The sequence below is a fragment of the Melozone crissalis genome, unplaced genomic scaffold (assembly GCF_028551555.1).
Source record: "Melozone crissalis strain CALT ecotype California unplaced genomic scaffold, PUWL_Pcris_2 ptg000002l_1, whole genome shotgun sequence".
In the NCBI taxonomy this organism is placed as follows: domain Eukaryota; kingdom Metazoa; phylum Chordata; class Aves; order Passeriformes; family Passerellidae; genus Melozone; species Melozone crissalis.
Window position 1 is genome coordinate 24257392 of NW_026535780.1, and position 16575 is coordinate 24273966.

Below are 16575 nucleotides of genomic sequence, written 5' to 3' on the forward strand. Positions count from 1 at the left end.
CTTAGTTTCAGACCCCTTTTGTGAGCAGAATGACATTTTTTACAATTTAGAATGGTACCATAAGCTTCAATCTTAGCTGCATCTTAGCACCTTGCAGAGCTTTTCTTTTTGTGTGGTGTGTTTGTGAGAGATATATAATCATATAATAGAAAATTATCTTTCTGCTCAGAAAATGTTTGAGGATTCACAATAAGATTGCATCTTTTTCAATAAATATAAAAATAACATGAAAAGAAAATACTAAACTCTATATCAAGCAAAACCTGACCTTCTGCATTCTGCGGAATGAATTTGTAGGCTGTTCACATTTTCTTGTATGCACAGAGTATTCCCTGACATCCAGGGCATGGAAATGCAAACTGAGGAGGCACTATGGAAAAGAGGTGTAGAGCAGAAGCTTGTTCTTTGCTCCATATTTATCTCCATATTTATTTTGGACATTACTTGTTATTTTCTTTTTCTTTCTTTTTAAAAATTCATTATTCATTAAATTCTGGAGATATTTTGATTTTTATTGTGTTTACCTATTGCAGCAGTATGAGGATTCCCATACCAGTTCCTCACTAAAAATCCATGTAGCCCAGTGTCTGGTCTTCAGTAGACCAGATGTGGATGCTGAGGGAAAGGGAAATAAGCAGGACAAGTATTCCTGTATGGGAATAGTGTGGCCAGCAGGAGCAGGGAGTCATTCTTCCCCTGTACTCAGCACAGGTGAGGCTGCACCTTGAGTGCTGTGTCCAGTTCTGGGCCCTCAGTTTGGGAAGGACCTTGAGACAATTCCGAGCATCCAGAGGAGGCAACAAGGCTGGTGAAGAGTCTGGAACTCTTCAAGTCTTATGAGGAATGACTGAGGGAGCTGGGCTTCTTTAGCCTGGAGAAAAGGAGATCAGAGGTGACCTTATCACTCTCTACAACTCCCTGAAAGGAGCTGTGGCCAGGTGGGGGTTGGTCTCTTTCTCCAGGCAGCAACTGACAGAACCAGAGGACACAGACTCAAGCTGTGCCAAGGAAAATATAGGTTGGATATTAGGAAAAAGTTTTTAATGGAACGAGTGATGTCTGGAATTGTCTGCCTGGTGAGGTGGTGGAGTCACTATCCCTGGATGCGTTTAAGAAAAGACTGGATGCGGCAGTCAGTGCCATGGTTTAGTTGAGGTGTTGGGGCGTGAGTTGGACTTGATGGTCTCAGAGGTCTCTTCCAACCCAGTGATTCTGTGAATTCTGTGAATTCTGTTCAAATGTGTAGTGAAGCTTATCCAGGATCCTGGCTGCCCAGTCTCCTACGCCTTGTGCCTCAGGAATCTGCATAAACAACAGTGGTATCTTTGCAGGGTGTCTTCATCTCCCTCATAGGTTCTCTGTGTTGTTTCTTCCTCTTTAAACGAGTCCTTTCAAAATGCCCCCGGAGTGCTTATCCAAACGAGGGACTTGGGGCAGCTGTCCTTTCAGATGTCCCAGAGGAGCCAATGGAGTGACCTCCCTCCAGCACAGCCTGCCGTGGTGCAGGCATTTAACCAGAAGAGGGAGCAAAGCTGCCGTATTTTAAAAACGTGAAAAAATATGTGAAACAAACAAACAACTCCTCCCCGTGCCCCAAATGGTACTGGAAAAAAAAAGTCTTGGTAGTGGCTTACAAATAATATCTTTGTGTTATTTAAATATACTTTAGTAAATATTAATTTACTCATGTCTAATGTAACCTTAACTGACTGTTTTCTTCTCAGCCATCTGGAGGATTAATTTATTTTCTGGCGTTTCTTCATGTTTTACAAATCCATTGTATTTATGAAAGTAGCAAGATGTTACTCTGATTTTTACCTAAAGATAGGCTATGACTTTATTGATTGATATTTCAACAAGGGCTCTCTGAGACCTTGGTTGAGTGTATCTAATTTTTTTTATAAAAATAAGGAATAGAAGATTAAAATCAATTTATTCCCCATACAGAGAAATCCACTAGCAAAAAATTTAAAATATAAATTTAAAATATAATTGACTGGATTTGCAGGTAGAGAAGATTATAAGAAGAGATTGCTACTGGACTAGACTTAAGTGATTTGCAGTCACAAATAATGAATGTAGCCTTGGAGTCAGCTTGAAGAAAACATTTCTGGAGTAAGGAATAATCTACAGCACATTATTATGTTTTTAATGTTAGTAACAATAATATGAAATGTAGATATGTTGCAGTACTTTTTATTGCTGACCTGATGATTTACATTGAAGTTCTTTTAATGTATTCCAACTGCAGCCTTGGGAAATGAAGCTCAGGGTTTGGGTATTGGGGGTTTTTTTTGTTTGTTTTTTACTTTTTTTGAAGAATGTGTATGTAGTTTAGTAAGAAAGATTAAATCAAAATAATAAATAATTGAGATATGTCAGAAATTGTATCGGAACACTCTATTCATTAAAAATCATTATATAAGCCATTATTGAACAATTTCTTTATTTTAAAATTTTAGAACATTTCTTAGCATTCATTGGTTGATTTGGCACTAATTTGCAAACTATTTTCACATGAAGATTGTGTGTACAAATGTGTATGTGTGTCCCTGCCTCCCTGCCTTTATACTGTCCACACTTCATCAGCACTCAGGGCAAAGTGTTAAGAAGCATTTAAGATTTTGGAGGAAGGACAGATCATCGTGTCTCAGATAAATGCCTTGATCTCTAAGGTTCAAAAACATTCTGTAAAGTATTCTTCCAGTGCTGGAGAAAAAAATGTAGATCAACTGTTACTGTGACAAAAGAGGAAGCTAAAAGATTATGTCCTCAGGTTGGCTGTGGGTTACCTGGGGAGGCAGGAGGTCTTGTTCTGTATTTGTCAGAGAAAGACTACGTGTGTTCCTGCTGTGCTCCTACGTGTGTTGTTTTTGGGTACTGGATGAGTTTTGTTCCTGTTACATCAGGGTAGGGAAGCATCAACACTGTTTTAATGAGGCACCTGAAGGTTTCTCTGGTGTAGGAACATCAGCAGTCTGGCATAAAATCTTGACTGCTGACTTTGTGTCACTTCGAATTGGCCTTGATGCCATTAAACAGCACACTGGTGCTGCAAGGTGGGCCTGGATTCATTCCAGATACAATTCAGTACATCTGGGACAATTCATACATCACAGTTTGAAGCCATTTGCTTTCCCCTAGTAGATGTTTGACACACAGAAAATATTTCTCTCTGTGTGAGCTCTAGAGACTGATGTTCTCTAATTTTCTTACGGACCTTGTTTCGCAAAAAGTAAGACTTGTATGCCATGAATTTAGTCTTAATTAATTCTTCTTCTTGCATCCTACATGCATGAGTTGAGATCTTAAGTATGTGATTCAAAACAGTTTCTCATCTTTTGACAGTTTATCCCACAGTTTTAATGACTTCCTATTGTGCTGCACTGGTTTAAGAAGCACTAGCCAAATCCACTTTTGTTTTATTTTTACAGTAGTTGTCACCATATATTATTAATAACATAATTTCTTTCTGAGCATTCTTCATATAAAATTAAAAATAGAAAGAAGTTCTGAGTACTTTTAATACTTTTCATTTGCAGAAAAAGATGACTAAATTAAGTATGTCCTAATGAAAAAGAGAATACTTCAAGTCTAAAACTAGAAATGCACTGATAAAAATTGGTTCCCAGAAATGTTAGGTGCTAAAAAAAAGATAAAACCTGAAGTGGATTTAATTGAAAAAAAAAAAAGACAATCCAGTAAAAGAGAAGATATAAAATATGTTTCAAGTGAAGGGTAGTTGTGAGAAACACTATTACTGGTTGTAGTATTGAGAAAAGAAGAGAGGAGGCGAGTATTGGCATGTGAGAAATCCTCATCATTAGTATCTGGTATTTTGCTGCATCATCTTGTACTTCTGCAGTTTGCTGCACCATTTCCAATGCAACTGCAACATTCCTGGTGCTAAGCTGTCATGGTTAGAAATTCAGAAAAGCTGAAATATGCAACTATTCTTCTAATATATTATTTCCACATTTTAAATTTTTTTCATATTAAATATTCTAAACAAAAGTGTAAGAAATGCTGAGGTTGTACCTGACACTGTGTACTGGAGCACACCAGGCCCCCTCTCCCAGGCAGCACAGGTGAGTGTCACTCTCACAGGGAATGGCACAACACCAAGTGTCACCCCAGTTGCATTATTCACTGTGCTGTGCAGGTGCAACAATTCAATCTAAAGAAACAACTGCATCTAAAGATTGTCCATTTCGTCCTGGTGGGAAAAATCTGCATTAGGCACCTGTCAAATGCTTCTAGCCCTAAAGGTGCACCAGCTGGTTGAAATACTGTGACTCAAGAATCCCATATTTTATATAATCTACGTAAGACCTTTTTGGGTAAATATTTGATATTTTTTCATCTCTCTTTATACATAAGTCAAAGCTGATTATCACAACAGATGATGCGATAAAGTTTACATTATAGGAAGTAAGAGTGATAATAGGAGACTGATGATCTAGAAAATGTATGGTTTCTTTCAAAATATTTACTATCTGACCAAAGTTGGCTTTGGTTAAAACAACAAGGGAATAGATGGTGGCGCTTTGCCTTGGGAAAAAAAAAAAAAAGGTTTTAGAAACTACATTGCGCAAAGTACATTTTTAACTAAACTTATTTGTCTAACCAGAGAGTTAGAGGGCAACACTGACATTTTGGCACTTTGAATAAGCATCAGCATCTTGTGCTAGTTCCCAAACAGAAAGCTCTCCTTTAAGCTTTCCTTAAAACATATTTTCCCATCTTTGTAAAACATAGAAATGGAAATGAAATTAGAAAATGTTGAAGAACAGGTCAAATGTTTGGTTAATTCGAATGGGTAGATTTATTTTTATTTCTCGGTTGAAACAATAACCATTGTTAGAAAAACTCTTGCAATATTCTAGAAGTTAGTGAAGTTTTTGACTTGATCTGGAGTACTGCCAAACCCCATATACTCAATCTAAATGTTGTACTTAACTGCTGATAAAACTAAACAGCCATTTGAATTTAATGCTGATATGCCATAAATTTAACTGAAGCTATAGAAAAGAGGTCATTTGGAACCTTTTCTGGAAGTGTCTGCATGCTCATGCTATGACTTTCCTCAAAAACATACAGTAGCCTGTCTTGCTTTTTGTAATGTTGTTGTTTTTTCTTTTTAAGGTTAACATGAGGCAAAAGTATTTATTCAAAGAATGATATTTTTATTTGATTTTTATTTCCTCACTCTTGTCAGTTCAAATGTTATTACAGAGTGTTACTGAGAGGGTTAACTGTTTTCTAGATGCTGAGCTCTCAAAGAATTATCAAGGTTTAGTAAAGCTTTTCTTTTGATAGGGAACTTTTTTATAATAAGTGGCTTTGGTGGCTGAGACAACTACAGTTTTTAGGTTCAGAACTAAACCAGGATGTCTGAAAAGGACACTCACCTAAAGTCAGAGAGAGAGAGTCTCTTCTAAAATTTGCATTAAAATAGCATGGAAAACAGTGGACTTCCTGATATTCTTCAGTGTTCTCCAGTATTTAGATTATTTGTTGCATATTATGAAAAATTCCTTTGGATTACTTTATGCCTACTTTTTATCTTATTCTAAGTACAATCTCCACTATTTGGCCTGAATTACTGTTAATGGTATTTTTGTCTAGCAGTGACTATTCCTTAAATTAAAAAGTAGTTTTAGTAAGGTCATTGAGTTTTTTGATTTGCAAATTAAGAAGATACTTCTGGACTCATTTGAGAAAAAAGAATATTTTATTGTGAACTGTGTATATTCATAGAGAAAAAGAAAGAATCACATTCTCGCTAGGAATAATCATATTAGGATTTTATTTCCATGGTTTGGTAACAGAATGTTCTGTTTGAAATTTTTCATTTAGTACTCACTACACATGGTACTTCAAAGATGATAGAGTCTGTTTCATCTTGCAGATCTGTGGTGTCATGAAATCATTACAGTGACAGTGTACTTGAACCTACATTTCCATCCATTTTAAAAATCCAAGCAGCCTTTTATAGGACAGCAGCCTGTCATGGACCATCAACAGCCACAGAGAAAAGGCTGCAGGATGCACACAGACAACACTTTCACAAGTTTACATTTTGAATGTTAGATATCCATCCATTTTCTTGCAAAAGGAAAATTATTATTATTATTATTATTAATAATAATACTAATAATACTAATAATACTAATAATACTAATAATACTAATAATAATAATAATAATAATAACAATAATAATAATAATGTCATAATCTAAAATACTTTGTGTCAGTTTATTTTGAATTGGCAAGATTAAAAATGTTTTCCATATCTGTCATATTATTCTTCATCACTGTCTATTTCTGTGACTGTAGAAGTGATAACATCTGGGGGCAATGGTTGTGAGGAGCTTTGCACTTTACACAATAAGCAACGTAAGCAGATTCTTAACAGCCCAAAGCAAAAATAGAGCTTGGAGTATTGGATCTCTCCCGTTAATTGGTGTAGATTTGGTTTTGCCATGAGATCCCAAAGGGTTTAAAATTGATAGTATTTATGCTAACTACCTAGTTTGTCAGAAGAAAGAGAATTAAAGTGTAAAAAAAAAATTGACAACCTCCAAATGCTAACAGCTCTCAAGTCTGGACAATGTAGTTCTGTGGAGCAGTGTACTTGATTCTGTCTGTAGCTCTTTTCCTGAGCAGTTATGTCAGAAATGCCAGTTTCAGATACAGGACTAATTGGTGCAAAAGTTCTTATTGAGTAGTTTAATCTGCCCAAATTAAAAACTTAATTTAAATCAAGTTCCATTTTTTGAAAATAAATCTGAATTAATTGTTAAGAACACTTTTTCAACTTAAATTAGGCATGCATGGTTGCTTGTTCAGGTTTTTTGTTTGTTTGCTTCTTTGTTTGATTGTTAATTTGTTTTGTTTGGTGGGTTATTTTCGTTAATTATATCTTTGCATAGACTTTTTTACCAAAATATTTCTAACTTCCTGTATAACTTACAGAAACACAATGTTAATAAGAATCCATAGTAATAAGCTATACATATACTGTAATCTATGTATAAACAATAAGCTATATATGTATTATAATCTATAGTAAGACACTATAGAATGTAGAACACTAATTTTTAAAAATGGACCACATTATTGTGTAAACAAGCCCCTGTTTTGTATGTCAGTTGTTAATTATTAAAGACAGCAGAATATTTGAAAAGTCACATAGGCACTAACTTTTGGATAAGATGTTCTGTTCCAGAATGTTTAAGATGTGTAATTATTCTCTTCACCCCAGGCCTCTAAGAACTAATCTAAATTTTATTGTTAATGATAATACATTTGTTTAGATCAAGTTGCCCCCAAATGATATTAGGTGTATTACAATGTAAGTTACATAATATTTCTGATTTTTTTTTTTGGATCTACACTAGAAGTTACATGGGAAGACCAGCAGAAAAAGGTGAATGGTACAATAACTGATGACAAACCATTGCCGAAAAAGAAACACCATTCTGAGACAGGTTTGTCAGGGTTTGGAAAACCACATGAAAGCATGAGACTATAAAACCACATTTCATGCTTTTGTAATGCGTGTGTGCTTTATGTACCTTATTTTTTCACTTTGGTGTGAAATATTTAGCATGTAGAGACCATTTAGATGATATAGTTTTGTTTTAGAATAGCCAAAATAGATCTGCTTTTGTAAAAAATTGTGTTAGAATGCACATACATTAGAAAAGAAGTGTTCTGGCACAGTATTAGACATATTTTGCTTTTAGTTTTGAATTTTGTTATGACTTAATAAGTTTGTGCAAACCTCAGGAATCCAAATATAATCTATGCTGATTCTTATTTAGTTGACCAAACCAAGGTATCTACTGTATGTATGGTGAGAAAATCATCTTCTACAGGCTTAAATCTGAAACCTTCTTTCACCATCACACAAGGCACAAATAATGTTCCAGTGTAATTTTTTTATGCAAGCTGCAGTTTATATCTTCATACTTGGAAATTCTCAAATCTAAAAAATCTCTTCTTTCCTCCATTCTGTACACAAATGGATTTCTTCTGAAACTAAAAACTGTCTCAAACTTTTTTCACGTCAAATGGCAAGTTCAATTATTCAGCTATCTTTGTTCCTACAAATGCATAGCAATAAAATGTAAACATAGTAATAATAACGATGACGATAATAATAGTGTTGTTGTGTCTTCACAATCAGAGAATAAAAGGTCCTAATCACATTAATTTATACACTTGCAAAGGGCAAGCACACCTTTAGGAGTAGAGAAGGTAGGGAGGAGAGAAGGAAGGGGAAGGGAAAGGAAAGGGAAATGGGATCTTTATATTGCAGGTTTCATCCTGTATTTAAAGATTGATCTAATCTACTCAAGTGAATGGGATTTTTCAGTTGCAAGAATATCTTGGTTCAGTTTTGTATTGCAAATAACTCTATTGGGCATATTAGTTGTCTCACTCTAATAACAACCCTTTTCCCAGTTGCACAAATTAAAATTTACAAGATTGGCTGGCTGTGTCACCTCCTAAATTAATAATGTAATCTCACCTAAATTATAATATATTACTGATAATATCCAAATGTTTTGCTGAAGTTCAACTATTGTGCAGCTGAAAGTACCAGACTCAGAACTGAAGAAAACCAGTGAAATCTGTCTTGATTCTAACCTAGGAATTAGACAACCTAGTATTAAAAATCCAGATGTGCCCTTGCATTTCCTGTTCCCCAACTTTTTGATGCATCAGAAGAAGTTGCAGGATAAAACAAATGCTGTTTATAACAGTCAGGATCAGAATATCATATATCTTCTTTTCTAGCTGTTTTAACTGTTGCATGATAGATTCAAAATACAGTGTCTCCACTCTTGTCTTTCCAGGGGGAGTAGAGCACAATAGGGCCTCTGCCCTGACTTTTCCCTTATGCTGTATCTAGGTAGGAGCATTAACTCCATCTTCCAGCTGAGGTGGGCTTAAGACTGTGTTCTAGACATATAATTCATTTATAGTTACTGGCAGTACTTTTAGGGCCACCTTCTCCATATTTTAGAAAGAGGTACCATATTTTTAGATGGGGTATTCTACATTTTGGAACATGAGTAAAATCTTATAATTGAAAGACAAAAACAGGCAGAAGAATAGAAATCAGAATCAAATATGGCAACAAAAAATTCTCACCTTACAGTGTTCTGTATATTAAAATGGTAGTCATTTGATTTCTACCTATTTTTCTGTCTGGAAGAGAACCAGTGATCTCCAGTCAGAATTGGTTTGAAAAGCCACAGTCACCATTATCAAAATCTAGAATAGATACAAAGTTAAGTAAAACTTGTGTTCTTCACTTCACAGTCTTAAGTCTTTCTGTGAGGGCTGATGCCTGATAAGAGCATAACTTCTGTTTTAATTTGCATTATCAGTAATGTCTTGTAATCAGTAATGCATGGGATGGTGATACACGAGGCAGAGACGTTGAGGTGCTTCTGAACAAGCTGCAGTGGGCCTCAAATGGCACATCCCTACATTCCTCAGATGCTTTTCCAAACCGTATCTTTCAAAGAGCTTTATGTACTTCAGTGGTAGGTGTGGAGTAATGCAACTTCCAGGACTGGCATAATCTGCCATGTGTGCGCACCACTGTTCCCTATAGACATCCCTGTATCATTTCAGTTACCTTTCAAGGCATAGCAGCCAGGACATCTAGAAGAAGGTGCCACAACACTGTACTCACGTCTGGATGTTGAGCTATATTGTATCTATGACCATGATCTAAGTGTGATGCAGCCTGACAGATGCTACCTAAGGAAGCTTCAAATTCCTTGAACCCTTACAATTTAGGATTTACCCTCTGCACAGGACTGCACTTTCTTTCATCTGTGAATGCTCTAAATGTTGAGTCTGCACAGAAGACAGTGAAGAGATACTAATGAAACTTAGTTCCTGAATGCAGAGGGTGCAATGGAGGCAAGAAGGAATAGGGACACCTCATATTCCATAGTTTTGATTGCCTTTTCATCTGTTGATGAATTTTCTGGTTTGATCGGTTATGAAAGCTTATACTGTCTTTAAGTGCAGTTTGTCTGTTAAGAATTTAACCTAACCATTGCCATGGAAATAGCCATGGCAGTAGTATAGCTAAGAAAACCTGGGAGAACAAACAGGCATTGATTACATGAGTACCATGAGTGCAGAACTGAGATCTGCGGGCAAATTGTGGAGAAAAGAATGAATAGATAACAAAAGTAATTTCAAATCCCAGAAAAATAACAGTAATACTGTACCTTTTAAAGCATTAATATTCAAGAAATATGCATGACTGGAAATGGGATTAGCAAATTTGTTGGAGTGGAATTGAAGGTCATTAAATTACATAGCAAAATGATTCTTGTGTTGCAGACTTTTCAATAGAAGTTAATGATAAGATTTCTCTTCCTGAATATCAGAAACCAAAGTGATGGGTTTTTTTAACAGTGTTTTAAAATTTTAAGTTCTGATTAAATTTGCAGAATTAGTGTTAAGTATATTTCAAAGACTCAGTTTTATTTACGTAAAGATTTTGAAGGATTGGAAGGGTAAAACTGCAGATTCATAGGTAAGCATAGCATAAAAATTCAAGCTATATTTTGAATCTGTCCCCTTCCTTTAACTGATGTCAGTACTCTGTCAGAGAATACTATATTCTAGATACCACTACATCAAAATGCATGAGAAACAGTTACTTGTTCATCCCTGAGATTATTAAGTACCTTCAGCACTCACCACTGCATCTGAGCTATAATAGATGGTATTTGAAAGAAAGTGAATAACACTCTGGTCCTCTAATCAGATTTTGTTTTTCAGTGAAAAGAAAAGAAAAAGAAATACAGGAGGCAAACATTTTCACGTGGTTTTGCATTTATATATATGAGGCCCGAAGAGAAGAAGTTGGAAAAAGAAGATTGTGTGTAGAGAATGTGTCCTGTACTGATACAGATAAAACTAGGCAGGATACTGTTTTTCTTAAAAAGCAATTCTTTTCATCAGTATCACCATAGTGTCTTTTGACCACATCAAAGTAATTAAAATGGGAAAAGGACATAGTTTAGGGTACCATGGCAGAGATACTCATTTCTGTTTCATTTCACGATCCAAAATATTGGAAGCTGAATACAGCCTAGCAATCTGTGTCTCCATCCAGAGGTGACAATACAGAAACTGCCTTTGTAGGATAGCAAAGAAGAATATTGGCTTTCTCCTGTTTTTCCTACAGAGTAGATTTTATGGCTATTATGTGAAACACTCCTGTAATGGTTTCATTATCACTGGCTGTTGAGCACATTGCTGTGTCATCACATATCCAACCTTTACAACAGAAACTTTTGATTTCCAAGGAGCAGTTGAAGAACAGAATGGTGAGAAATTGCTGAACATATATTAACATTATTGAAAAAAAGAACACAGGGTAGTTAAAATGGATTTATAAATCTTGGACTGGAATTAAGTAAAAATTGAGTGTCCTTGTAATTATTTTGGGGAAAGACATATTTCTGTAATATGGAAGTAAAAGAAAGTCTTAGAGAAATCATAGCAATGGTAGGTTAAGCACATTAGAAAATATAAAGTTAATGTATGCTTAAAAATGATAAGTCTTTATATGGGTAGATTTGCTTTCCATTTAAAGGGAATCATGCTTATTTTTATCTGTGGAACATTTAAGTGTCTCTCCTGGGTAGGACTATGCCATGACACCTACATAGACAAAGACTTTCACAAATCTAATGTTATGTAATGAAAACTAATTGTAGCTTATCCATTACCATGAATTCAGTTGTAGTGTGAAAACAGTAGTCCAAAATCATTCAAAATTGTGTTTATTTCAATAGAAGTTTGTAGTCAGAATTCACAGTATGAGAAACTGAAAATTATAGAAAGGGAGAAAAGAGTTGGAAAATAGAGTTGGAAAAGAGTTAGAAATGAGTTGGAAAAGGTAAAGTAAGGATAGGGCAGAGAGAGAGAGAGAGAGAACTAATTGCCTTCTCAGGATACATAATTCCAATCCAATGTGTAACTATAGTGCATTAATATTTTGAAGTGTTACTATTTTGTCTTTTTCCCCCCTTATAAAATTACCATGTGAACTTTACTCAGAGAAGCAAAACAATAAAAGCTCTCTCTGGATTCTTCATTTAGTTTATCTTTTGAGATTTATGAAAGTTATGCAATCTACTTTGTTTAATTTGAATTAGAGATTTTACGATACTGAGAATATTTACAATTCCTCCTACTATTTTCTACTATTGTCTCTACTATCCTTGTCTTTGGATAAGAGTAAGATTTTTCATACTTACTGTCTTTAACTATTGTGTTTTTTATGTAGTGTATATTACATATAGTCTATATTATGTAATTGCAGAATTAAATGTATTGCTTTAGTCTTTCCTGTATTTTCTTGCTGTATTTTTGAGTTAAAATGTCAGCATACATCCAGTATACAGATGCTATTTTGTGTGTTTAGGTTTATGCTTTAAGGTAAAGAACTCTAACTAAGAGGGAACTACCTCATTAAGAAGTTCAGAAGTGTGGGACAGGCTCTGTATCTAGCTGTGGCTTTTGGAGAATATTAAGTAATACTGATTTTTTTCACATCTCAATGTAGTAAAATGGCCTTTCCATCTAAATCTTCTGCTAACAAATATTGCTACTCTTAGCTTTTCTATCTACTCTTGTATATATGCATCCTTAGCATTGCAGAGTTAGAATAATGTCAGGGGATATCTTACCAGAGAGTTAAATGTATTATATCAGTCATCAGGCCTAATCTCATCCAGATTAATGACATATAATTATGGAACATACAGACTCTATGGAGCATTTCTCTCTTAGAGTCTCTTCCATGTTTTAAGATGATGCTTATTCGATTGTACTATTGCAGATCATATTTTATGAGGAGTGTCCAGAAATGAGACTTTACAAATCTGAGCTTCTGTTTGCAGTGAAATATCTTTGGTTCTTAGGAAAAGATAAAAATGAAATTAAGAAAACTCTCGAGGGAGGGAAAAAAAAAAGCCAGTAATTAACTTATATCTCTCTGTCCTTTGCTGCTTTAGGAATTTTGGTTGGGTGTGTTTGCCATGTAACAATTTTTTGAACATTGAGTTCCTAAATGCTTCTCTTCAATGGGTGACATTACTTACAATGAACAGTTCTATGTCGAAGCACGGTAAAAGAGATGTTACTTATTTTGGGCAGGTTTCAGACTTAAAGTTTCTGTTAACTTTTTATGTTTATTTATTGAGATTATAATCTGTTTCTAAATCTGCATATAATAGCCTTATACATACTACTCTCATAAATTGAGATGAACAATTGATGAAAATAAATGATGGCTCCACAAAAAAAAAGCAATAACTACAAATGAAGACTGACTATATACATGACGTAAATTTAATAGTATTGGTGACATTGTTTTATTACATTTAATCCTATTTCTATCAAAAATATTATTTTGTAGATTAAAAGCTACAAAACCAGAGAATTTTCAAACTATTGTTTGAGATTTCTGGCATGGTGTCTTAATCAAGAGAAAAAGTGATTCACATAAGTAAGTTGTACTGTTTTTAAATTAATCAGTCTGTTAGTACTTTCTTCTTCGCATCATTATTTGGAAGAAGTTGGTGCATTGCCATGCCACAACTTCTACGAGTTCTTTAATATTTCCAACAATAAATACAAAAATATTATAATCCATTTATCTCAACAGATGAGGTAGCAGTTGATCAGGTATCCACAGTGAGAGAACAACTATTATCTTTTTTCTCCTCTGGCTTCTATTAGAAATATTCTTCTAATATGTTTGATAAGTAAAAACCTAAAACTGAAAAATTGTGATTATGAATGGTTTTTGTTTGCCACTTTGAAATGTAAATTTTTTTTCATAACAAATACTTTTCATGAGGACTTTTAAAAAGGCTATTTTTAAAAAGTATTGGTATATGTGACTGATATGCATGCAAATACTAGTAATTTGATCCTAAAATATTCAAAGAGACTTTCTTGCTATTCAGTTGTGTTTGTCTGGCATTACTGGAATACCTTGCATTATCTTACCAGACATGTTCCAAGTTTGGAAATAACATGATTCAATACTTTGAAAATTTATGGAGAAGGATATATCTTACTGCAGTATATGTCCCAAAGCTACTAATTCTTATGGATATTAAAAAAATAAACCAAGGCATGGGGTCTACGTAGAGACTTTCTAATAACTGCTTTTGCTATAGTAGGAGTGCTCATTTCAGGGCTATACATAAGTAATATCAAATATTTTCAGAACATTTTGAATACTTTTAGCTGTGTTTTGGTGGTGCTAAAAATGATTTATTTATGTATTTAGCACTTACAGCAATTATAGCTACATTATATTAGTATGAGTGTAACATGATGTGGAGAAGTAGATCTTTCTATTTGCTTATTTGTATTTCTTCCAATAGATTCTTTGTACTTGCCCAGATAAAAAAATATTTATACTCCATTATTGTTTTTTTAATGTGCAAAAACTTAACAACCTTTGTCAAAACTACAGCTGCTTTACTTTCACACTACATATCTCATATATAGCTCTAATGTGCGTTCATTCTGTAAGCAAATTTAATTGCCTAAAAATGCATTCTAATTATGTACATTTCAAGCTGCTTGGTTTTGCAACAACTTTGGTAGTGTCTTGGCATTCGATAGTAGATTAAAATATAATCTAACACTATAATATAAAATTGTTGAAGTACAGAAGACAATGGTTATCAGATAAAATTTGGTGTTGTCTTTAATTTTGTTTTACTGATTTATGTTGCTTATTCTAATTTTGCATTTATTCAATGGTATCTTTATATTCACTGTAAAATGATGATAAAATTACAGATATTTTTGTGGTGTGTAAAACTTTCTGGACTTCTTTATCTAGTATCTTCAGCATTAATAATTTATGAGCAGTGTTTTGTGACTTATTAGAAAACTGCATGTTGAAATTAGAAAAAGCTTATAGATTTTTTTTTTCTATTTCTGACTATTTTGGGGAGAAAGCATTTGTTCTGCTAGCACCAGTGGCTTCACAGTTCTTTGTAATTGTTATTACTTTTCAAGATAAATTCCTCCCATTCTTTTGCTACAAATAGATTTTCAGTAAAAAGCAGACACTATCCCTCAGATGTTTTCCATGTCTAAACTGGCAGTGTGCTTTTAAATGTGAAGTAACAACAAAAGTGATGAGATAGTTGCTTTGGCATTTGACTTGCATGCATTTGAAGTAACAGACTTGTGTGAGATGAGACCAACATTAGTTCTGAAAAAGTATCCTGAGCTGACCATGAGAGTTAATAGCTATACATTCTCTTTTCACACGTTCTGTATTTTGGTTTTGATAATTTTGCCTTTGGCAGAGCATTACAAAATGCAGTCCTTTCCAGAGTGTGTTATGTGGATTCTGAAATGTCTGAGCTTGAACATACATTTGCAAAAAAAAAAATATTATTATCTGTTTTGGGTCTCTGAAGTTCAGTTCAGCATAAATTACAATAATTTAATAATTGAAAAATCTAACAACAGAAGTCCCTTGAACATTAAACTGAGTGTTCAATACTTGAAAGAGAAAAATAATATTTGCATTCAAGTAGATAACATTCAAAAAAATGAACAGTCATGATCAAAAGTATTTATGCTAGCTAACAGACCTTTTACTATCCAGCTTTCTCTTTAGCATCATTACAGGGATTGACTTTGCTGTCAATTATAACTTTTATTATTTCCTCAGCTTCTATACTAACTCTGTCTTTCCTGTTCTTTTCCAACAACAGTAGTTTAACCACTTCTTTCTCAGCTTTCTTTTTTCTTCTAGTGTCTTTTTTTTTTTTCCTCCACTTACTAACTCTGCTCTGCAGACTTCTCTCTAAAACAATTTTTGGCCCTTTCCCTCAGTGTCAGTTTTAACCTTCTGAATACATCCTCTCACGCCCATCTCCTTTGTCTATGTCTGTACATTACACGATGTGATCACAGAAGAAGCGGAATCATCAAGGAGAACAAACTCAGGTCTGTCTCTTCTACTGCTTTTCTCTGTGTTATTTTTTTTCATTTTACCTTTTCTATAGATTTTATCACAGCTCACTTCACATACTTTTCCCTCTCTTCCCCCTCAATAAACTGGCAAAATATTGACAAGGTTTAAGAATTTAAGACACTTATGTAATTTCTATTACCTATAAACTCTGCACTCTATAAAAGTCATGAAAGGTAGCTGATGACAAGTAGGCTATACCTTAAGACTATAAACTGATTTGAATTCTATCACATCAGTTCTTATTTCCCATCTCAAATAATTTGAAAATTAGCCCTTACAGTTCCAGCTAACACATGAAAACAATCTATAATTTGTTTTATCTATACATTTGAAATCTGGTACAAAAACTGCAGAAGCTCTTCTATACCTAGTTCTTTTTTACTCTGGGAGGATATAATTTCAAAACAGAATAATTTCAGTAAGTTAAATTTCATGCACTGGAATTCCAAACTTAGTGTTTGATTTTGAATAAAACGTGTTTCAATTAGAAGTAGAGTTTTTAG

The 16575-nt window shown here is 34.1% G+C and overlaps 1 protein-coding gene across 50 annotated transcripts in view; it reads left to right on the forward strand.

The window, feature by feature from the left end:
- RIMS2 (regulating synaptic membrane exocytosis 2) overlaps positions 1 to 16575 on the forward strand; it is a 443811-nt gene that overhangs the window by 323981 nt on the left and 103255 nt on the right. For 29 of the 50 annotated variants that reach the window (XM_054296393.1, XM_054296400.1, XM_054269313.1 and 26 more), the window contains one exon: positions 16012 to 16044. The exons of 18 other annotated variants lie outside the window; for them this stretch is intronic. In XM_054296393.1, coding sequence (XP_054152368.1) covers positions 16012 to 16044 — 33 coding nt within the window. Of the gene's footprint in view, positions 1 to 7403; positions 7494 to 16011; positions 16045 to 16575 lie in introns of all 50 variants that reach the window. 3 more of the 50 variants (XM_054296244.1, XM_054296298.1, XM_054269479.1) reach the window with 2 other exon arrangements.